At 38.3% G+C, this 23,753-nt stretch overlaps 3 protein-coding genes across 15 annotated transcripts in view; 1 reads left to right on the top strand and 2 right to left on the bottom strand.

Moving 5' to 3' along the window:
* LOC111251788 (uncharacterized) overlaps positions 1-23,753 on the bottom strand; it is a 39,197-nt gene that overhangs the window by 11,072 nt on the left and 4,372 nt on the right. For 2 of the 5 annotated variants that reach the window (XM_022808803.2, XM_086990252.1), the window contains exons 2-3: positions 21,927-22,098; positions 18,676-18,938 (exon numbers count right to left, since the gene is read on the bottom strand). In XM_022808803.2, coding sequence (XP_022664538.1) covers positions 18,676-18,742 — 67 coding nt within the window. In that variant the 5' untranslated portion in view covers positions 18,743-18,938; positions 21,927-22,098. Of the gene's footprint in view, positions 1-14,218; positions 15,948-18,675; positions 18,939-21,926; positions 22,099-23,753 lie in introns of those variants that run through there. The other 3 variants (XM_022808805.2, XM_086990253.1, XM_086990251.1) reach the window with 2 other exon arrangements.
* mRpL49 (mitochondrial ribosomal protein L49) lies at positions 6,909-8,798 on the bottom strand. The gene is made up of 3 exons (XM_022808807.2): positions 8,377-8,798; positions 7,643-7,718; positions 6,909-7,312 (listed from the first exon to the last, which is right to left on the bottom strand). Exons 1-3 carry the CDS (start codon positions 8,659-8,661, stop codon positions 7,116-7,118), a joined length of 558 nt encoding a protein of 185 aa, XP_022664542.2. The 5' UTR covers positions 8,662-8,798; the 3' UTR covers positions 6,909-7,115.
* The window catches only part of LOC111251790 (uncharacterized), a 29,554-nt gene continuing 21,760 nt past the window's right edge, over positions 15,960-23,753 (top strand). For 4 of the 9 annotated variants that reach the window (XR_015328452.1, XR_015328451.1, XR_015328450.1 and 1 more), the window contains exon 1: positions 15,962-17,036. The gene's annotated coding sequence lies outside the window, so the exon portion shown is untranslated. Of the gene's footprint in view, positions 17,037-23,753 lie in introns of all 9 variants that reach the window. The other 5 variants (XR_015328449.1, XR_015328454.1, XR_015328453.1 and 2 more) reach the window with 5 other exon arrangements.

The following is a 23,753-nucleotide window of genomic DNA, read 5'->3' as shown; positions in this document are numbered from 1 at the left end:
AGGTAGGTTGCGAGTGTCCACAGGTGATCTTCGTCCAAGGTATTCTAAGCGCATTCTCATCGATTGATCATTAAGCGAGAATCCATTAGATTCTCGATTAAATAAATAATAGAGATAGATAAATAGAGCTTGGATCTATAATAAGAGCCGTCTTAATTACACCATATAATAAATAAATTATGCGCTACAAGTGAATGATCAAAAGTGATTACTGTTAGTACGCATGCCTAAGTTAATCCATCAGTTCTTAGATACCGCTCAGCTATACCCTTGATGCAGTTCTAGTCTTCTTCCTATGTGTCATCTAACACGACGCTGTGCGTCCATATGACAGAGCTACTCAATTTTAACTGAATATTTTTTATGCCCGCAGGCGACACGAAGCAAGCTTCTCGTCTAGCAAGAAGTTGTAAGGAGCTTTGCAATGTTTCTAGCTTTTGTAATGTTTTGTGACTTAAAGGCACACTAGCAAGTGCCCACCTGTAGTTCGCCCCTTGGCCAAGATGTTCAGCCGTCCCCTTCTATCGTCGTTCTTCCGCGTAGAATCTTAGTGTGTATCCAGGTAAATGCGTAGCAATGTTTCGGGTAAAACGTACATGTCGAAGCTAGCCAATCATACGGCTGTACTTGGCATCATTGGCCACTTTTTTTTCAATGGCATGCACACCGCTGTGAATTGAATGGACTTTAGGACATCCTAGAACAGCCTCTACGATCATTGCTATTGTTCCTGCAAAAACAAAGCTGCCAAGCGTACTGCACAATGGCCTTCGACAGCAGACCATCAACACGACACCCTGCTGCCACACTTCAGGCAGTTCAGTATGTTAGCAGCAGCAGCAGTAGTAGATACCAGCACTGTTTTTCGAACGTGACTGCTTTTCGACGCCAACCATTGTCTATCGATTAGCGCGGTCGTCGTGTCCCCGAGAGATTGGGATACAGGAAACAAGGGGGTTATTACGAATTAGGTGAATAGCCACGAAGGCTAGTAAAAAAAAAAACAGTGAAAAGGGAGTGTAAAAAATGCATAGAAGTGCCCCTTTTATATCGTGTCGATACACCGATGTTGGTGGAAACAGCAGCAGCAGCAGAAGCATAAACGGCAACTTCTATTGTCTTGTGGCCGCAGCCCTGGCAACGTGCAATTCGATTTCAGTTTTTCCAAAAACTTATCATGTGAGTAGTTAAGGCGATGACTATAACAATAAAAACATTTACACCTATCCTTGAATTGTCATATGAATCGCTGCAGCCTAGCGCATACAAAAACGTATATTGAAGTATTTTGTTTGTGCCTAACATTTCTGAACGAAACGTGCAGAGAGGCACGTATGAGGGCCAATTCAATCAAGCTAACTACTAATACGACCTGGAAAATCCTAGCATCCTTATAGCAAAATCTGCCGCATTAGAGCACGAGACATTGCCAGCACAGAACTATGATGGCCGCTTCAGCCTAATAGTAGGCTTAGTTTTTACTAAAAAATAATGGTGAATTTATGAAAAAATACGGACAAAATTTATCAATGTCTCAGATACATCTGTCCAATTTTCTTTCTCAAACTTTTTCCGTCAGTGGAAACGAACAAAAGGTTACGCGAAATAAAAACCATTTTAAGGTAGAATAAAACAGTATACATAGGGTTTGAGCCCCACATATGGGAACAGTTCATGCCTAACGTATTGGAAATCCGTATGGACTAAGTGGTATCAGAGTACTGTCTCTAAAACGGCATTACTCATCGAACCGTCGGAATTATTTACCCCCAAATGGGATGGCAGCAGTAATACTAAAGAAGGTGAAGTGAGCGTCCTGTGCATACACATATAGCAAACAACTCAATAACCAGCTTCGTAGACTCACGAAAGAGCGCACACGGACAAATATAAGTCTATTTAGTGAGGTAAATACCCATGTGAGTCATACGCTTGACGGTGGTGAGTCCGCTACGTATGGCTAGAAATAGTGGTACCATTGCAGTCAAAATGCTGTGTGTTTCAATGTCTGTTAGAAGTTCTAAAATAGTAGATCTTGACTGAAGTTTAACAATTTGTTGTAGGTAGGGGCGGCGTGCGGATGCACTCTGATAAACTGTATGGCTTAGTCTTTGTTTCTGTCTTTGGACCTTGTTCCTAGCTTTGTTCTCGAACTACAGGTACCTTTGACTAGGCAGTAGTCTATAGGTGCAAGAATGATAGTTGATCGTCTCCGAGCACTCAGAGAGCCCCGAGGCCGCCCAATAAGGGAGGAGTAGTACACCTTGTGCAGACTGAATTACATTTGTAATGAGATGACATCTTAACTGATATTTATAAAAGCATAGGCTAGAAGCAACTAACCCTCGTCTCGAAAGGCCAGACGTAACGAATATGGTATATCTTGTGGAAGCTGCTTTTCAGAAACAATACTTGCTCAGAAATCGCAGTTAGTGCTGCCATTCATAGATAAGCAAAAGCACCCACCGATAGTCTGCCAAATGGATCTCTTGGATAGACAATCAATCAATCAATCAATCAATCAATCAAGAATTGTGCATCTTTCTTCTTTCAACAATAAATGCATAAAGCTGGCTATTTTGCACCCAATGAAACTTACTGCTATCATTTCTGTTAATACAGGACACAGTCGTTTTATTATATGAAAACATTGTCTGCGTACTTCAACCATGCGGCGAAGTGCAAGTCTGTCTTGCTAAAAAACAAGTCAAGGTATACCGTACAGATCGGAGTTGGCGCGTTCTCATATTAATGACTATTGTTTGGCAACTCAGCTTTATGTAGATTTTTCCTAAATGGACGCTGACGCTTCCGCTCATTAACCTGCTGATTAAGCTCAGCATAAATTTTTAGGTTGGGTCTCGAAGAGTTTACAGCGTCATCCTTGCTTGCTTACGCAAGCCCCTGAGCCATACATAACAGATACGATCATGGTTGATCATGGTTGTAACAAGGCTCTCAAATTGTCCCTCAATCGCATCTAGTCTTGGATCTATAATCTAAGACAAGAATAAAACTAGAGACAGAGACAGTAGCATCCTTTCAACTATATAACTTATTATTATTATTATTAGTATTATTTTGAATGAATTCTCTAAAGGACACAGGTCTGCAATTTGAAGGTACGAGCCGAAATTGTTTGTGATCACCTGTGCGATCGTCTAAACGAAAAGCATCTCAGCTTATGCGTAGCTAAGTTTGCCAGTTTTAGTTAGCGATGGTTTTTCTGCGAATTTGATATCAATTAGCTCTGTGAATTATTTCAAGATAATTTAAAGGGGTTTGATAATGTAAAATTTCATTTCCTATAGGGATTTATAGTGGTTGTCAGCATTAACAGAAACAGGCGTTCGGTGTGCATTGGTTTGACTATCAAATGAGAATTATCTTCAAAAAATCCGAAATTGAGAAGACCCTCCGTATAAGCGAAGAATAGAGATTTTCAAGACAATGGAGCGGCTACTAGTAACCTTAAGGTGGATCCCTGGAGAGGCAATTAGAACCTACTACGTCGAAATCACAGTAAACTTAATTGCTGTATCGCTTACAGTTCTATGAGTCGTATCCGGCACTTTGGGCAAAGGCAAAGAGTGTGGGTAAACATGCAGGGAAGGGAAATGTTCTTGACATTCGAACGGATTGCCGAAGTAAAATAAAGGCGTTCGCTTTGCAGTTACTTTTGGGGAACTATACTTACTACTGGGAGAAGTTAGTTATTGCGTAAAGAAGCGGCTACTTCAGCAAGGTAAAACCTTTACAAACATGCTAGTTCTACCGGTCCAAACCTAGATGCACGGGATTTTGTAAACGCCTACTTAGACGCATCCGATCTTCGGTCACATTGATCACGGTAAGTCATACATGTACGAAAATACACACAGAAAAAAACACTGAAACATAGTAAGATGGGAACAATAAACCCTTAAGAAACACTTTTCGAGAGTATGAGCACAGGACTCATATGGACATCAGAGCCTAACAGCAGGTACGTTCCGGGTGTGTGGATAGGAAGAAGCAGGCGCTGAAACCTACATTAAAATACACCCAAATATTTAAGTTAAACTTATCTTTATCACGAACATTGAATCATTAAATGTCACATATTTCATTTCGTACGTTGCGCTATTGTGAATCGGCTGGACGGCATGTATGTTTTAAACATTTAAATCGATGATTTCTACCAAAGTAGTAAGTTCTTTCGACAATGGTATCCATCACTGTAGGGCTGATAGTGGCTAAAATGGCTAAGTGTTCACATTCTGCTATACTAAAAACTAGATAATACTTAGATAATAACTAGATAAATATGACTCTCTAATGTTATTTTGTATAAGTAAAATACTATAATGGTAAGATAAACGAATAAGACTTATCACTGAAAAGTCATTTGTTTGTATAATAACATAGTGTAAAATACCGTATACGTTTAGTATTTGGCAGACTACATTTCTAAACGTAGACAAGTTGACGAAAACAATATAGAGTGTGTTTTGCGAAGCACTAAGTGATGCATCGATTTTCAAGCATATACAATAGAGAATTATCCCTAAAGTGAGGAGCGACGAAGTTCTCTAAAATCTTTTATACTGATTGGATTATATGCCTCTGTTAACAAAGGCTATATTTAATAATAGAAACGAAAGCTAAGAAGGTGTTTTCGAAACGCGAAGCAAAACGTCTGTTTTCCTTAAGCATTGCAAAGAAATTTTCTATTCTGTGCCTCGGCGTACGCTTTATCCGCATCGTAGGAACGACACAGGTTTTTCTTTCTGCTATTCACACACAAGACAAGTACTCAAAGGTGGTTTTTTTACTCTGCGGTTACGTGAGAACAACATTGTACCGACACAAATAGATTATCTTTCTAGCGTATATGCTTTCTTGCTAATAATAGCAACCTACACACAATGATTTCTTTTTTTTTTTTCGAAAATTCAGCTAAAACGAGTATATCTAGGAACGGTCTCGGCTATGATAGTTTCTGCATAACTTTTAGAATTTTTTCGAAAGAAATGCATTTAATTCACGTTGCAATGGAACAACCTCAGCTTCGTAATGCGCAACACATTAATATTGTATTAATGGTAATTAACCCGCGTGAGAATAAAGCACCCTTCTTGCTTCCCAAAATAGAGAAACTTACTACATCGTTGAACTTGTTTGTTCAATCTCCCCTTTTTTTGGAGATACTGCGTGGCGGATTGCTTCACAGTAAGTCCATGATACTTTAGACACTCAAATCTCGGTTTCTATTTCGTAGGGTGATTATTGCAAACCTAAAGGTCGTTGAGGAAACCGAGTCTAGTTAACATGTCTTGTGTAGATTGCTTGCGGCACGGGTATCCATCATATTTAATGACACATAGGAATGGAGCAGTAGAGTTTTGCTCACTTCTAACACGGACGATGAGATGAACCCTAGTGCCTGAAAACTCTGTTATATATATTCATCCTATTCTACTACTGTTATTTTTGCATTTCTAGTCTTCTACGAGCAACTTCCATTGATTGAAAACTTATATAAAGATCACCCTCTTCTGCCCCGATGACATGACAATCTAGTGTTCGCCGAAAAGAATGATCGAAAGAAATGAGACTGGAATAAACCAAATAAAGCTTGGTTTCTAAAATTTTAAGATAATGAGTAACAATGTAAGCACAAGATGTATTCCATCAAGAGGTCTTTCGGTATATGCCGAAAAATACGCCACCTGTGTAGCTGTATTATATAGAAATTGTACACTGTGAACTGTATGTATTAAAAATTGACGTCTACAGGATAATTAATATTTCACAAAGAAAAATGTATTTACAATGGCCAGACACTGAGAATACCAGTACTAATGCGAAATAGAATAAGGTTACTTTTACGGTAACTTATTATGATCAAGACTGCCACGTACCCAAGCTTAAGCATGTGCTGTATATCATACATCTTCGTAGAATGGACAAATCTTTGGCTTAATTTTGCTCGATTTGAATTTTATCTTGTCATACAAATGGTGCACTTTCGACTAATTCAATCAATAGGAATTTTGAAGCCGTTGGGGCCTTTAGCACCGTGCGCTTCTATACACCTCAAACCCTTCTTTTCGCTTATTCTTTGAAAACGAACATTTATTTTACTTCTTTGCATTTCCCTCTTAAGCTCAGCTGCACGTCAAGTTAGAGATCTTAGATCCATGGAAAACAAATCAAGTAAAGGGAGCTCATCCTTGTCACCCTTTTTCAATCGTTACATAAGTTCTATTTCCGTAAGACAGACATTTTAAATTCAACTGATTTTTCTATGCAAAACTATTATGTGGCGAAAGCTATAATATTTTTTTACAGCATTCATTTTTTTTGTTTCATTGTTCTTTCATCATCTTCCTCACCTTTAGATAACAAAAAAAAAGAGCAGTAACAATGGGTTATACTTCGGGCTAAGATCGTATTTTCAATCTTGCCGACATTTTCCCAAAAGTATCAATTTGTTTTTCGTGAAATACACGCTTTCACTTCATCCTGGAGGAAAGCTCAGTAGAAAATTGGCTCTGCCTTCATCTGCTATTATAACTTGTGTACACAAACCCTTCTTAACCACAGTATTAAATAATATGTCACGACTGGCGGATATAAACAATAGAGCCTTCGTTTGTAAAAATCGGCTAGAGTAGACGCATATTTGCGGTTTACAAGCGAGGTCGATGTTTAAATCAGAAGGCCGGTAGAAACAGTGGCTATTGGTCAGCAGGGCTACATGCATTCGTATCCACACGTTTAGTATCAAACAATAGCGATTATTTATAGCATATCTTTCTTATGTCAACAAGATATTCCGTCACAAATTATTCTCTATACATGATTGAAAGTTAGGTCTATTCGGTCCGAAATATAATGATCGATTAAAAATGACTCCAAAGAAGTCTACTATACGACAATAAAATAAACTTTATTAAACGTCGTTAATTGTCGGCAGTTATTTTATAATGTAGACTATCCCCGATTTATCAGTATATGCTTACCATCTTCCTTTAGTTTATTTATCGATCTCTGCGTTTGAGCATGCTCGATTAACTTCTATTGCGGAAAATATAAATAGGAACAATCACTGATCTACCGTTCTTAATATTCTAGAATCCCTTTTTTAGCAAAAATTCGGTAATTTCATTAACAAATTTTCCCTTGAAACCGACTTTCTGTGTAAGCTCGTTTACTTTTGTTACAATATGCTGTTGTGGGAACAGTTCATCTAGATATAGTTTTAATTCATTGCGCAACGCCCATGGATCACCATGAACTTTACACACGTAGGTGATGTATCGAGGACCTAAAGAGAAAAAGGATTACAAAAACATTGCGTTACTAATTGAGTAACAAACGTTTTCTTTATTTGAAAAAAAAGTCTAAAAGCATATGTTTTAGAACGGTATGAGATACAAGGGTCCAAGAAAACTTATGTCTCATGATACTAGCTAAAACCTTGCTGATTTTATGAGTGCTCTACAAACACTAAAAAAACATTGTTCTCGTTATATACATGTATATACATATATATAACTAAATACGCTCAATAGTAAGATCGGCTCGTATGCACTAGCATAAGGCTACAGGGATACACAGACAGCAAATAATATATTATTCTGGCCGAAGGACTCACCTCTCACTTCCTCTTTGAGGTAAACTGGGAGCATATGGTTCTTTGTGCGTGCTACGAAGTAAGGTAGGTTTCTTGCCTGAAAAAAAATCGAAAATACGATTTTGTTTGCATTTATTTTACTTACCATCGAACGACAATAATTGAATACATAAAAACTAGGTCTACCGTTCATAAATTCGAATTATGTGGGTTTGTGTACAATAGCCTTAAAAAAGGTCAAATCAGTTCGGTACGAAAGTGATACGCAATTGTCACTATCCTAAAATTCAGTCCTGAGGCATACAATTATCCAAAGAGACACACTGCTAAGGGCTATCGTAACTAGATACGTTCCATTCTTGATTAATTAATCGCAAACAATACAACTTTTCAACAAGCCTCTGAAGAGTACAAATCCGCATGATTTAATAGGTCAGTTATACCGTTCCGAAGTTTGAACTAAACCCTACATGATACAATGATGTGACACATTACACTATAGACGACCGGAAAATGTATTTTTGCAGTATCAAAAAATATTATAAAACCCTCATATATGTTAATTGCTTTTAAGCACAGATATTAAGAAACACCGAAATTACTCAATAATCGTACAAAACGCGTATTGCTATGTCGAAACGCAAGCCTATTAAGTCGCTGAATTCATCAATTTCAAATTCGAGCAATCAATCTTTTTTGTGTGTGTAAATATACGTGCATTTAACAATGTCAAGCAAAAATTCACACAAACATACCTCCTCTCGAGTAAGTCTTGCTGGTTTCCAGCCGGACGCCCCTTCTTCTTTTGGGGAGGGTGGTATCGTTCTTTGTGGTAAAATCCTTTCAACATACTTCCACACCTCGGGATCGTCCACTACTTCAAATTTAGTTAAATTTGGGTTTTCGGGGTCGAAATTGTGCCGGTGCTCATCAGGTACTTCGACTGCATATTTTCGGTGGGGTTGAACTGATGGTAGCGCTAGACGGGCGAGTGTACCTTGTAGGCATGGCACAAACAACTTTGAAGATCTTCGCAGCATTGTAATGAAGCGATTGCGTATATAACAGACAAGATTCTCGAGTAGATAAATAATCGAGCGCGAATAGTCAACTTCAATTAGCAACAGCTCAGCCGGTGTTCGGCTTCGGATATCGGTACGTGCATGCCGCCATGTTTGTTTACAAGTTAAATCGTCATAGAAACCGCGCATATACCCATGGAGCACTTAATAACAACGTACTAGACACGTGGAAATTTCTTATAGTTGCCAATGGATAAACCGCCCCAAATCGATAGTGGTCAGTAATAGTTGAATCAAATGTAGCAGAAGGGGAAGATATCAAGAAGACCTTATTCTTGCTAACCTCAAGCTATTTCCATAATCACCTAATTCTGGACTATTTATTTTACCATAATAAACACACTATTTGAAGGAAGCATCTAATTAAAAATTAATTAAATTAGAGTAGACACCTAAGTTACTCAGCAGTGATCTTTATTTTTATTCGGTTCAAGTTTTTAACGCTCGGTATCTTTAAGTAGTCAACATGCTACATATGAGGAATTATTTTGTACTAATGACAACAATCACTATTTTATCATCGTTATTAAAATGTTTCAGGTTTGTAGAATATCAATTTAAGAATCTATGTTGCATATGAAATCGACCATAGTAAGACGAAATATGCGTTAAAATGATACCACAATATGATAAAACTCAGCAACCGATAAAAACCGAACACAGGCTTCAGATGAGGCCTATTTCTGGACTAGCTTTAGAAATAATAGGTATGAAACACCGATGTCCTACTCCTAAAATGGTTTTATGACAAAAAAAAGATTGCCCGTGAATATAACTATAGAAGCATACGCAAAAATGTATTTCGACTAACATATCTTCGAGGAAGTTAGCCAATTTACCCTGGATATGCATTGGCATAAAGTTTGTCAGATAGAATATTTGAATAGCAAGCTGTGAGCATGTAAATGCTTCAAGCCTCTCGACATCTCTAAATGCCCTTAGTTCCAATAAATATGTGTGATAAATTTTGATTTAATAACTTTACCTATATTGTTTTACCAAACGTATACACGTTATGTGTTAGATTTCGTTCCATGACTGGATGTGAATAATACGCATTACCTTAGAACTTAGAGAACCTTAGAGAAGTTTATTCTAACATTATTTTAACAAGCTCTCTAAGAATAATGTTTCCAATCCAATGGCCATGTCTCTTCATGTATGGTACAAGACTAGTGAGTTCTCTGATTGAAGCTTGAATATATTTTGAATGCATGACCATAAGTGATTAAGAATTTGTATATACATTATATGTATACAGGATAGGCAGTCGTCTCTTAATTTTGTGAAAACATTCCACATATAGAAGGCAAAACTTCTTCTTATGCCTTGTTTCAAAAACTTGTGTCTACAAGTATCGCTCCTTTAGCCACCGCTAATTTAATCACCGTTCACCGCGAGTGAGTTTAAACCGCTCGCCAGTCATTTATAAGATCTTTTTCTTCAAGTAACTGTTCAATGGTAGCCGTATGTGAAGCAATATTACTAGGTATGAGCTCATTAGTATGTCGAAGGACCCTGCGAAATTAAATTTTGTACTGATAGCTGGCCAATAATCCCAAAAATGCAGGGCTTCAAGACGGTCAACAAGTCCAGTACAAAAAGTCTAACCGCTGACGCTTGAAACGAATCCACAATCTAAACTAGCTTTTTTAAAACGTCCGTTAATTTCTGTATCAAGATGGAAGAATGGAGCTTAGACCTAAAACCTATTGAGGATTTTTCGGTTTGTCTGATGAAAATCTTTCTCGAATGCATAGAAGCCGCGCGAAAACTGGCGTACACCGTTAGCTTTATGGCTTAAAGATTGGATAGTAGCTTCGTTTCACTCAAGTTGCGGGAACGACACATTACTTTCCGGGTTTTTTTCTGGAAGGAACAGGCTTTCTTCTAGAACAAACAGCCCGCCAAAGTTTGTCCCAGGTAACGACAGGTATATAGCAGTATATATATATATATATATATATGTAAATGGAAATGGCTGAATTGTTTTATGATTCTCTAGTTGCGCTGGTGTAAGCCCCTGACCTGACAGGGAAACACTATGGTAAAAACAACATGCCAAGGAAAAATCCTTGTATGCAAACAAGTGGAAAAATAATTTCATAGATCCCTGTATAAACAGGAAAGAAGTGAGCTTTTTATGGTCGGTCTGTGAAGCAGTCCACTGTAAAGATTGCATAGGTTTTTCTATTTCTGACATGTACAGTGTTGTATTTTCGAAATCATAACTGGAGGTGTTAGTTTTTTCATTTCCTGCCAAATGTAACGTTTATTTTGAGAAATGGTTGAAAAATATTGACAATTTTGTAGTGCTAACTTGCCTTTTTTTCTGACGGCGTAATATTTGCATAAGATTTTAAAAACGAAGCTCCGCTTGACCTCTAAGTTTTACGTCCAGTACATACGCGGCGGGGAAACAGTCTTTCAGACGGCTGCCTTCCAGCACGGAACAAAGTTTACCTACGTCCAGATTCCGACCTAGCTATGCGTAGTAAAACATACATTTGCACTACACTGTCATACTGAAATCGTCTGCTTTAAGGTAACAATTATGACCTCGCTTTACCTTAAATTAGCACAACAGCTGCAAAAGCGCAATAAACCAACCGTTCCTCAGTGATGCTTTTGGCGCGATTGAAAGTTCAACGTAGTCGAACTAAGAGAAAGTGACACTTCCCGAAACACAGAATGGCCAGACCTTGACTGTCGAGTGTCTGAATTGAGGCACAGATCAGCAGTATAATTGAATTCAATGAGTAAAGTGATTTTAAGTAGAAACACAGCAGTAAGTGCACTAAAGTTAAAAGGTGAAACATTCTTGGAGCCCAGGGAACTGTTTTAGCCTTGAGTATAATTTACAAAATTGTTCGCCATATGGAACGATCTTCCTTTGCAAGTTATTTCCGAGATGAATGGCACTTTCCTTAATTACAGTAGCGTGGCTTTCGCCCATTAATACTATGCATGTTGACCCGATGGCGACAACGGCGTATTGCTCTTCCTTACCAAAGTTAATTAGGCGAAAACTAAATACCAGTATACCAAAAATCAGCAGCTTGCGTTGACCTTGAAGCGCAACCAAGTAATTTTTCTTAGTTTAGGTCAGGTTCAAGAATGGCTATTCAGAAAGATAACAGGTGGAATGGTACAATCCTCTCGTTTAGAGGAGGAAAATCTTACACGGTTCTAGTTTTTGAGGGTAAATTCAGCTAGTGGAAACGGAAACTTTTGGTTAACATTGGTATTAATTAGAGCTGATTAATCAGATGAGGATCGCTTTTGACGCGAACAGACAAAATGACCAGAAAGGTCGTTTTAAAATTCCTAATCATTTTAAAAATACTTAATTATGAACTGCGGCTCGTCCAAGAAATCGTTATGGACCAGCTATGCTTAGTTAAATGTGAGCAAAAAACATGGATCTTCAAGCTTTTGTTTCATACGTTAGGTCAATATCGCCATGGATGTTTTATAGTATTAATTGCCGATGTGCACACAGCTTCGCCTATACGACAAATGTTTCGAGATGATTAGTTGTCACAATCGATCCGTCCCCGTGGGGTTCGACTGTTTTCATTAAGGTTTAGTGGGTGACTCTCTCCCGTTTCTAAATTATGTCGACATCGCACCAGCTCCGCCAATGCAGTGTTTGGCTTGACATAATTTTGCTCTTGTACATCGTAGATGTACAGGAGCAAAGAAAATTGCAACTATACCCACCGTGAACGTCATGTATCAGTGATAAAGTAGTTGTTATTTGTTCTCGGACGTACCGGTTCCATTCTACAGTTCTTTGTTGTTATTTAACGAAACTTTACAGCTTATGTCAATGTAGTTAAATATAATTGGTCAATTTCAAAGTACTCATATGCAGATGGCATTTTGATCCCTAGAAATTATACTTTCGTGTATGAATAACTATGAGCGCACTCATCTTTTGTCTATGCCAGCTTTAACGATAGGCGTATTTTTTGCCAATTCTATGTTTGTCTCCTTGACATATAAGTGAGATTATCAGGGATGCTATATCCCCAAATACAAGGAATTAGCGACGAGCTACACTTTAGCCGCTGACATGAGCTATACAATTTTAGTCTTTCAAATTTCATTTGATAATCGATATGTTGGAACTACGAAACTATAAACCGGCTCAAGGATTCTTTTTAATAGCTGTTGTACAACTATTGTAGAACGCGACAGTACGAAGTTGAGATTTCGCACGTAATCACAGATCTACGTTTATCAAAGCACTTCAATAACTTTAAAGAACTATAAATCTATAAATCAACGGTTTTATAGCTAGCTAAGACAATGATGTTTGTCGAGGACATTATATAATAAATAAAACGCCATTTCCAACTTATATATGTACATATATATGTATGTATACATAGACGACGATATTTAAACAATAGCTTGTTATTGGCCTTTTGATAACCTTTGCCATACAGAAAACGAATTGTATCTCAAATTTTTTAAGCAGACGACCGAACGCCAAGGGAGTAGTGCGACGGGGAATATTTGAGAGAAATCATTGGAACACCACTCCCCCCTCTATCAGTTGTGTACTGACCATGCTTTCTCTTCTAATATGATACTTCTTCTAACTAAGGAAAAATGATATCCACTATTGAGTTTTGCCTTATTCACGGCCGTTCTTTACCAAACGTTCTATATGCTTTTGTTTTTATTTATTAAATTATGTCATGTATGTAAGCATTTTTTTGTAATTTCTAATCCCGTTCACGTTAGAAATTTCAAATTAATTGCTACTAATTTTGTCCAATGTCAATAAAATTTTCCACTATAAGAAATCCTTTTCTTACCACTATATGCTCCTATTGTGGACATCAATATTTATTGTTTCAAATCACCGATTTGTTCGATCAAAAACCTACTTTGGCCTTTATCCACTCTTACCTGTGCCCTCTTACCTGTGCCTCTCATTCGTAGAAGATAAATTTATTTATTAGTATTTGTTTTTTTCTGGTGTCTGTATAAATGCATGTGTGGAATATATTTTTCCAATAAACATTAACTAATATTAAAAATTAATTAACACGATTTTCAAAAAAATTATGAGATTTTCGGAATGACCCAAGAGAAATCCTAAGAGATGATGTTGCTAGCAACTTTTATTGATACGCACTCTTTGAGGAGGTAGAATTTCAATTTGGCCGAACCCGGCAGATAGCGTAGTTGTCGCTGGGTTTTGTTGACAACGGCACGCAACAGCGTGCAGTAAAAAATATGGAAAATCTCGGACTTTCTTTGGCTAATATATTTTTATAAAGTCGTTATTTACTCGATAAGTACCGTAATGCTAATTTTTTCTTCTGACCTACCCTTCTTTCGCTGAGTTAAGTTCATCTAGCAAACGTTTTCGTGCCGATAATTTACAAGATATATATATATATATATATATATATATATTCTTGTTAAATTAAAGAAAAAAAAGGAAAAAACAAGCATAAATATTTCCCCATTTTCTTTATCGTGTCGATCAACCTACTTGGCATTTCGTCAAGCCCTTCGCCGCTTCCTATTTGGTTAACAGGTTTCACCTCGTTCCATCGTCCGAAGAAATTAGCCGATATGCTAGTACCGTTGTCCTTTTTGTTACACTCCCTCCGGGAAGTGCAGCGTTTACCCTGCACTTCATGGCACATCGTCCGATCCACTTCACTCTAGCGGACATCTCCTATGGAAAGATCTGTTTTCATGCTCTCCAGGTACATACGGAATCTCTAACCCAAATCTTTGTTGATATGATGATATAAGCACACGTGAATTAAGTGTACTCTCCGTCACGTAACTTCCATAGTCAGCTGAATGTTGGGCTGGAGTAGCACCGAAGCTTTCCTCCACACGCGAGCTTTGGCCCATCCTAACCTTATGACAGAGTGAAACTTCACGGTAACACTAGTATCGTGGTACTGTGAGTCCGCCATGGCACGTACTAAATGAGAACAGATGTTAGGAGTCATCCAGTGGTAAGCATCCAGTCAGCATCGTACAGATTAAAATGGCTCTCTCTATGTTGCTACTATGTAGAAACACATGGTATTGGCAATAGTCTTTGACTTAATAGCCTAGAATAGAACTCAAGTTAGTAAGGGCCGTACGTGCATATGAGTAATTGCTTATCAGGTCATGCGACTTTATACCATGCATTGGACGCGATTTCACTAACCATAAAGTTCATCCGAGAATACACGAAATCGATAGCTGGTCGCCGTCCATCCATGCGACGATCTAACAATACGATGAGAGTCAACACTACGCCAAGGTATCGCATGCAGCCGTCACATCTAACGAATCGATCTTTGGATTGGTACGACAACGGTCCAAAACACATTCGTCTCGCATCGCGTACGTGAAGCGTTTGCTGACCAAGAAATAATCAAGCTTGATACTGTATACCTCCATTAGAAATAAATTGAACTCGCATTTGTTTTTATTGGGTAGGCTGGCTTAGTAAAATTCTCAACTCATTCCGGTAAAGAAACGACATTATGCCCACATTGACTTAGCGTAAGCGAAGCTTCGTTTTGGAACCCGAATCGACACAGCTTGCCCATCGTTGCGTCGGGATCCGTCGAGGTGTCGACTCGTATGGAGTAACCGCGACCCTCCCAACCATTGGCAGCGGCGGTTTTTTTCGTACAATGGCCTTGAGAGTGGCGCAAAATAATGCCGCTCTACGCTAATAGATATTTCTCTACATATGACTCATCATCCGCAATCGATTGAGCGGCCGCACCCCAGTGTTACTGCTACCGCTATTGTCCTCGTGGAATTGTCTCATGGCTTCGACATGAGAGCTTCACCCGGAAGCCTCTCGCTCTCTCGTTATTCAGCCTCACACGAATACCACCTACTACTATCGTCCACTAAACAGCATAAACTGTATAGATCTTGAATAGATCCTAGATATTGCTTATATATTCTCAATCAATAACAGATCATCTGCGATTATGACTTATGCGGGGCTTACGTATCCCGTTTACATTAACATTTGCACTGGGCACAAGTTTCTAAAATTGTGTACCTTACATCACAAGCAATGCATACATTACCTCTGGATCTACCATACAAATCAGGGCTTAAAACGGTAACCGTTGACACAAGTGCATCGCTCGCGCGTACGGGTCCCATTGAAAATCGGATTTGCCTTAAAGGTCAACCCGTCGTCGGTGTTAATCGTTAAGATCACACTTAATCGGCGGTGTTTCGGTAACTATCCAACGAACGTTGGTCTTCGTTTATTATGGCTCCAATGAAATAGATGTCTGTGTGTGTCTTGAAGAGATTTCGTCCCTTTCGAGCTTGAATTGTTACTGGCTGGCATCGATGTATGCCATTATACCGTATTGATTTCTAAGCGGTTGCTAGCTTGCGTTTCGTTGGCTGATTTGCATGTATGGCACAGTTTCAAGTTCCAACTAAAAGAAGCATCACCAGTGATGCTGACGACGCTCACTCGGCACTGTTATATCGTTTCAATATATTAAATTGTAACTTATGGCAGCTTATAGAGTTACTCAAGCGCGGGGCCTGATTAATTTGTGCAAAATTGCATAAATAACACAGATAAGTAACGATCATACGTTTCGCTGGCCCGGTGTCAGTTAGATTATGTTACTATTCCGGACGCATTGTATTGTTGAAGCAGAATTGTATTGTCAAAACAGGTACTAAATACAATAGTCTATATTGTTCACCGTTCAAGTGGAAAGGAAATCTGCTTTTAATTAACAAATATATAATTAGAAGTAAGGCTAGAAAGCCCGAAGTATATATTATAATAAAGAGTGCCAGTGAGTAAATCTTGTACTGATGACATAATAGTACCTCGTCCTTATGTAGCAATCGCTACGCATACAGCATGTTGAGACGGGATTAGTGCGCGCCATAATAAAAATATATCGGACATTTTCGTAGCAAAGGTTTCTTCGCCTGCCAGTCAGAATCTATGAACTCGAATAGAATTCAAAAGCTATTGGTTATCATTAGAAATATTAGACGATTATATAGTCTGCTCTCCTCGTTGGAATTTCCCTAACTACATATGATGATATTTCTCTACTAACTTAGAAGTTAAAAGACGGTTAAAAACTTACAAGGTCCATTCTATGCCCGTCATAATAGAACAACAATAAATATCGTTATTATGACTATTGTGCCTACGACAGTGCTGCCACCTGTACACGTCTGCTGGCACTAAATCATGTTGACATTTATGTTGATCGGACCGATTTTTTCAAACCTTTCGCTACTAATATATCTACACGCTATGGACCGACAGAGTCAAGGCAGTACAGTAGAATGTAAGTATTTATCTTTGGTTGTTTCAAATTTGAGTATATTGTACAGAACGAATATCGTATGATGGCTGGTGAAATTATCTTCTTATACATTCTGCCATCTGGCACTCGACGATTACTGGTTTCAGTATGTTACATATGGTAAGGTGTTCGATCAGGCCATGTTTCTCCACCTAATAGGGTGAACCTAAAGAAGAGCAGTTTTTTTTTTTTTTTTTTAAGTGTTACAAAATATTACTGTGTAAGGAAAGCTAGCGATTCGATTGGCTTATAATTATAATTTTTATTTTTATTTAGATGGAGGCGCTGTCCAGTGAACAAAACTGCTAGGGCATGGTCGTTTCAGCTCATGAAAAAGGGAATTATTCTGCTAGATATAAATGATTGTGTAAAAAAAAAAAAAAGGGGAAACGAGGGCTTACCGTATGTTCGGTATTTTTATGTTACAAAGGATTTTATCGCAAAAAAATGTTCACCGTTCGTTAATGAAAAAAGACGTCCGCGTGTATATGTTAGTATAAAAGTAGAAAATAAAAATTACTTAATTTCTTCATTTTGGTTTTACTGTTACTAGTTAGATTGAGAATTCTATTAACCCTTATTATAACTTTTATTCTACGCTCTGAGCGGCATTGAAGGAGTAGCATACAAATTTTGATAGTGGCACTTACGTAGAATTAGGTAAAATAAGAGTTTTTTCTATCTCTATGTGCTGTAATGTAACGGAGCAGGGTTTGGGTCACAGTATTAATAGAAGAGTTCAGCAATCAATTGGCATTTACGATGGATTTTTTTTAGGAACATTAGAAAGTTTCACGTGGCTCTCTTCCACTCTAGATACCCATACAACCCAATAGCGTGGCGCAGCGTGGGGCAGCGCAGCGTAGCGTCTCTCGTAGTAATAACCATTTGTCTGCATTACACCGAATAGATTTACAAAGTCGAAGCGATATTACTTGCTAACATGTCTCCTTCACTATGGGCTATCGATCTATCTGAGGATACAATGTTGAACGCGATTAAAATTTAAATATCTCGACGCTAAAAAGCCTCGAAAACAAGTTGCAGCTACACTCATCGATCTCTATGAAATAGCCTCATGACTCAATACCTGGTTAAAGTTTGACTTAATATTCTGTCAAATACATTTGTTGACTAGTTTCTGTCTGTTTCTCTGAGAGAAACTGAACCACGCGTGAAATGATGAGTATTGACGTCCCAATTTACTACAATAGCTATTTGATTGATATTAGCAGAATGACTAGTCAATTGACGGCTTGCTATAGGTTTTATCATTGGGTAATTCCTTTGCATATTTGTCCCAAATCTAAGTAACACGATTGACGATGCCGTCATCGTGTTGTGTTTCCAAACTATTGTAGAATTTTCCATACTTCGATTTTGATCACATACGTTTCCTTTAGAGGAACGGTTACGAGAACAAACCCGTAAATGGTACCCTCGAATCGGAATGTTTCCATCTTACAGCGAGGTTAGACCTTTCATCCTTGGAAGAACGCGATAATGACCACAGGTTACTGATGGTCTCTACGCTTGCAACGACTTTCAACATTAATCAGTGTCGCTTCTATTCACAGCCTATCGGTCGGGCCTAAAAAGAAATGTATTAAATCGAACTTACCAAAATTGTCATCATCTTTGTTGAGAGGCGAGGGCATAGGGGACATTTTTGGTGAAGACGTAGCCATATTGGAGTCTGGTCCGATAATGACTAGAGGCGGAAGAGATGGGACACTTTATGGAGGGGTGCTGGCGGTCCCCAGAGATGGCCCTGCATAAAATAGGCTGGAGATCCTGAAGAAATGGATTGGGTTTTAAGAATTTCTTCTCGATGATTTCGACCAGAAGGGGCAAGGTCCGATGACATTGCCATCAGATCGCGGACTGAAATGGACAAAGTTGAAAAATAATTAGATTTAAAATTATTTCGACTGGTATGTGTCTTAATTTTAAATCGGTAGGCTGTCAGAGATGATATGTTTGGCAATACGTTACTTCAGTGGTATCGTAGAATCGACTCATGGACCCTTATTCGAGCAAAGCAATGATAGATGCTTCTGCGTTGGAAATGCTGCGTCACTGTGCTATATCTTAAAGATACTTTGTAGTTCTAGTACATTGATTGGACTAGTGGTAAAGGCTATTTGAGTGACTGCTACATGTTAGTGGATGCTTGTCTTAATGATCAGTAGTCGCCAGTATATGCCGGACCCCCTGTTAATAGTTTTTTTTAAAAAAGATTACCTGGCTTCGGCGTCTGAACAATTTATGTTCATCCGTTTGGTTTACATTAGTAATGTAAATGTATAATATATTGAGATCCATCGTAAATATCTCGAAATTTTGATCGGTATTTTCATCGCAGTTATACAAGAAATCATAGACACCTGTGATGGTTTTCTTTTTTTTTGATAGTGTTCACAAATAGGTTTTCCATTTTCCATTAGCAATATATATATATATATATATATATATATATATATATATATATATGTCAACGAAAAAGACAGCTTTTGCCAAATTATCGTCTGGAAAGTCAAATGGGCCGCGTCAAGTCCAGCGTCACATGTATATATATATTCCGTTTAAACTGCCTTTTGTCCTTTAACCCATCTTTGATAGGATGCTGAATATGTGTGGTTTTTTTCTACATTTCCCGTAGTGATCGCGCTTCCGCTAGCGTATACATAGATGTCGTTTACTTTCCCAGAAGCGCTTGAGTCTCGCCCTCAGAAAAAATCACACATATCTAATAATAATGCTACAGACCGTAACAAGTTTTTTGTATTTTGATAATATTCGACAACGATAATATCGTTCCCTCTCTGAACTAAAACATTCAAGGCAACGAATAACTGTAGAGGTTTTGCTTTTCTGCCGTTGAGCATAAATATAGGACAACGAGGTAGTCAACAGGCCGTTGTCGCAAGCGTCCTGAATCGGTGTTTTTCAATTCTTGCTACGTTTTTAAAGTGTGCATAGAACAAGTGTTACACAGTCATCTTCATGAGTATCTAGTGTGAATAAAGTCAATACAAGGCACATATTATTGCCCGTGATTACTTCAAACGGGATAAACTCTATAGAGATTAGGCAATAGGACAATACGCAGACAAGTTCGACCGGCACAGTTTCCGGATAAAGCTATATTACATACAGTTATCTTAGCACTATATCTATTTCGGTTTCAGAACAACAATGCTTATAAAATCGCCACGTAAACAGTCAACTGGGCAAAAAAGCATGACAAGTTTATAAAAGAAAAACGGAAGCCTTTTTTCAAAGATAATCGGGGGTGGGTGGGGATGGGGGAAGGGTTTTTGTGGTGGGCACAGGAGCGAGCCGAACAGCGAGCAGACAATGTCACCACCGCACGTAGAACGCCACACTCAACTGTTTCTAGTTACAGGCTAGTCGCATTGTAAGGCTTCCTAATACGTTTAGAGGATTCTGTAGTAACCCGGGTGGAAGCTATGAGCCAATCGTCGAAAACCACAATTCATTCCTAGCAAAAGAGATAACCGTTCCTTCACGTTTAGGTTATCGTGTCCTAATCTATCTTGTTAAAATTATATACATATAAAGCGCTCGTACAAAGATCAAATTCCCTAGTTAGAAAATTAGTATTTTTATTCGGTGGACAAAAACAGGGTCATAGTTGCCAACTTAAACAAGTCGTACGACTTGATTCTTGCACTTCATTATTGGACATGTATGGCACTAGAAACCTTAGCAATTTTGCACAACACACGGGCGAACTCCCATGCGGGTCAGTAACGAACCACAACAAAGGCCACAGTTTCACTTGAAAATTTCTTGAACATCCAGGGGCTAATAAGAACACTTGGCAAACTCAAAATCGGGCTTAAACTTTCATATATATTGGTGGGGCAAATTACTTAACAGTTTGAAAACCTTAACTTTACGTTTCTTTTTCACCCTTATTTATATGATATTTTAAACTTATTAGCTTAATGAGTGAGCACTAACGAGACACTTCTGCCCCACGCTGTACACATAGAATCTGAATGTCTAGCACAATGAGGATTTTACTCAATCTGATGGGACTACAATTAATAGACGGACAGCATATGGATGGCCACTCGTTTCGGCGCAAAGTTGTGTTCCCTACGGATGTAATAGGCATATATCGAGCAAAAAAAGACGACGCTGAAGTTCGTAGAAAAAAATAGGCGAAGCATTAGAAAAGAACAATGGATTTTCTTTCTAGCTTGTTCATCCTTTTTGTGACATCTCGTCTGTGATTTTATTTTTGTACCTTTTATACCTATTTTATGCCGAAATTTTCCATCTCGCTAAGCCTATCGATTTTCATTAGCCTTCATAACAAACTTACCACCCACCTAATATTTTTGCGACTGTGCTTTCTAAGATGTATATATTGTAGCAAGCATCCCCTGACGGCACAATGGGGACAGTGGCGTTCTGTGGGTTTGGCTGTGATCGGTCAAAGACAAGACCGATTCGGTGCTGTGCATCATGTTATCATAAGAGATTGCTCATAGTGCACCTTCCCTTATTTTATTATTTGGACTGCTGTTTTAATTACCCTTTTTTTATAAATTTTCACATACAGTACGTATTTATAAACGAGTCTTGGTCCTAACTGTAAATGGAATTCATTTTACTGGATAATGTTGCTCTTATTAACGTATAAAGTTAGGCAAGAACAATTATAATATAGGTAATAATGCGTTTTTCAATCCTTTCCACCTTCTCAGTTTTCATATACCTGACCTAAAAACACAAACTTGTTTTTGATTTATTTGTCCTACAGCCAGCATTACTACAGTGGTATAGAATAACATGTACATAAGTGGTATAGATTGGAGATATAATTATTTATCATACCATTGACAGCGTAATTATTTTATGCCGAAATAATCTTGAGGCCTGTGAGATAAATTAGGAACCAGGCGTTCGGGATACTTCGAAGACAGTGACACTGAAGGATAATCTTACGACTTCGACCACATTCATTTGTATCAGTCCAATCAACATCACGAGCTCAAAGTTCTTCTTCCTGCAATAAGCAAACACCGAATAGAATATGCTGGCAACGTCTAAATACGATATATAAAACTGTGGAAGATTTCTACAAATCGAAAAAGTGTACAATCAGTTAAAAATGAGTAAATACTCAGAGCAAGGTGATGGCAGTTTCATCCCGTAATTATAAAATCAGCGCTTCAGTCAATCTGTAGCAACAAGTTAGAATACAAGTTATTTGGCGTCAGTCTTTACGATATGCCCAAAGTTCTCAACCACGTTATATATTTCTGTCTCATAAAATCATTTCAAATTCGATCAGGCCAGTCCTTTGAGATTCTCTTTATGGTCAGACGTACTGTTGTGAACATAACTTGAGGCGAAGCTTCTGCCTCATTTATTTTGGGCTGCGTCTTCCACTCGATGCAGGTGAGCCATATATATAAACACCTGTTAAGCTTTTTGTTTTTCTCCAGCATTTCACAATGTGCAGAAAACTTCCAGTGCCACCAAACGCAAATCTTTCCGCATCGCGGTCTGACCTAATCTTATTTTTAGACGTACCTCCCTAAACTACTTTTTTTCCACTCTGCTTCGTATCGACATAAAGACCCCCCGCAGAAATTCAGTATAAAAAACAGTCAGTTTGGTTGCGTACTGCCTAATATCGGCGAACGGTATTTTTTGATGTTTTGTATTCCTATCATGGGGAACTCAAGCTCTTAATGTTTGAATTCATCCCATACATTTAAGATATCTGACGTACTATAGTCAAGCTTTCCAAAATTGTTCGTAGACTGTTTTACTCAAAAAATATCTTTAGGCGGTCTTTATCGGCCTACGATGGCCGACTGCTGGAAGCTGCCGTTATTCAACTTTTCATACCGCTTTTGAATAATTCTCTCAAGCACGGGGTCCACACCATACCGGGTGCAAGTACTCCGTGCTGGCCAGCAGCTTTTTTGATTTAAGTAACCTTGTTGACGTCCAAAGTCCTACGTAGCAGGAGCGTAGGTCAACGTGCCATCGAATATATCGCGTACGTCTTAGCTGGGGCCTTTTGTCAAAGATGTCTGTTTATGGCTGAAATGGTAGTCGCTAATGAACGAAAGTTGTTTATACTTCGTTGATTTGTTTTTACCATTATTCAAGCAGCGTTGGAAATCACTCCAGTTGACTGAAAATGACGCTACTCATTTTTCATTTTTGTGAAGTTTTAAAGCTTGAACAAAAAAACCACAAGGCAGACCATACATGTGGCATTAAGATAGAGCAGCCACATACGTGGGACAGATAGGGGTAGTTCATAAGAATATGAGTGCATATGTTGCCTAATTCCACTTAGCGCAGCAAGCATCGTTCCATCACGAAAAGAACACCTTCATATAAAACACAGCTATATCACCCAGTAAATTTTCTCTCACTGTCCATTCGACGTGGGCTAGCTCCAACGAGATTCTGCTAAACTAGCTAATGTCGAGATAAAACGTGACAGATCTAATCCTTGGTCCGTACGCTTCCTTTCTTCTTTGACGTCACAGAGGAAAAGGTCAGGAACAAGTACTTCCCAGCTTTTCAACACACACATAGTGAGATATGTGTGGAACGTAGAAGAAGAGAGGCAAAACAGCGATATTCGCTTTTGTCTCTTTTTTGTTCTTATTTATATTTTCGTATTGGCTCAGACGA

Source organism: Varroa destructor, unplaced genomic scaffold, assembly GCF_002443255.2.
Source record: "Varroa destructor unplaced genomic scaffold, Vdes_3.0 BEIS01000005.1, whole genome shotgun sequence".
Classification (NCBI taxonomy): Eukaryota; Metazoa; Arthropoda; class Arachnida; order Mesostigmata; family Varroidae; genus Varroa; species Varroa destructor.
This window is presented reverse-complemented; position numbering and strand designations above follow the sequence as displayed.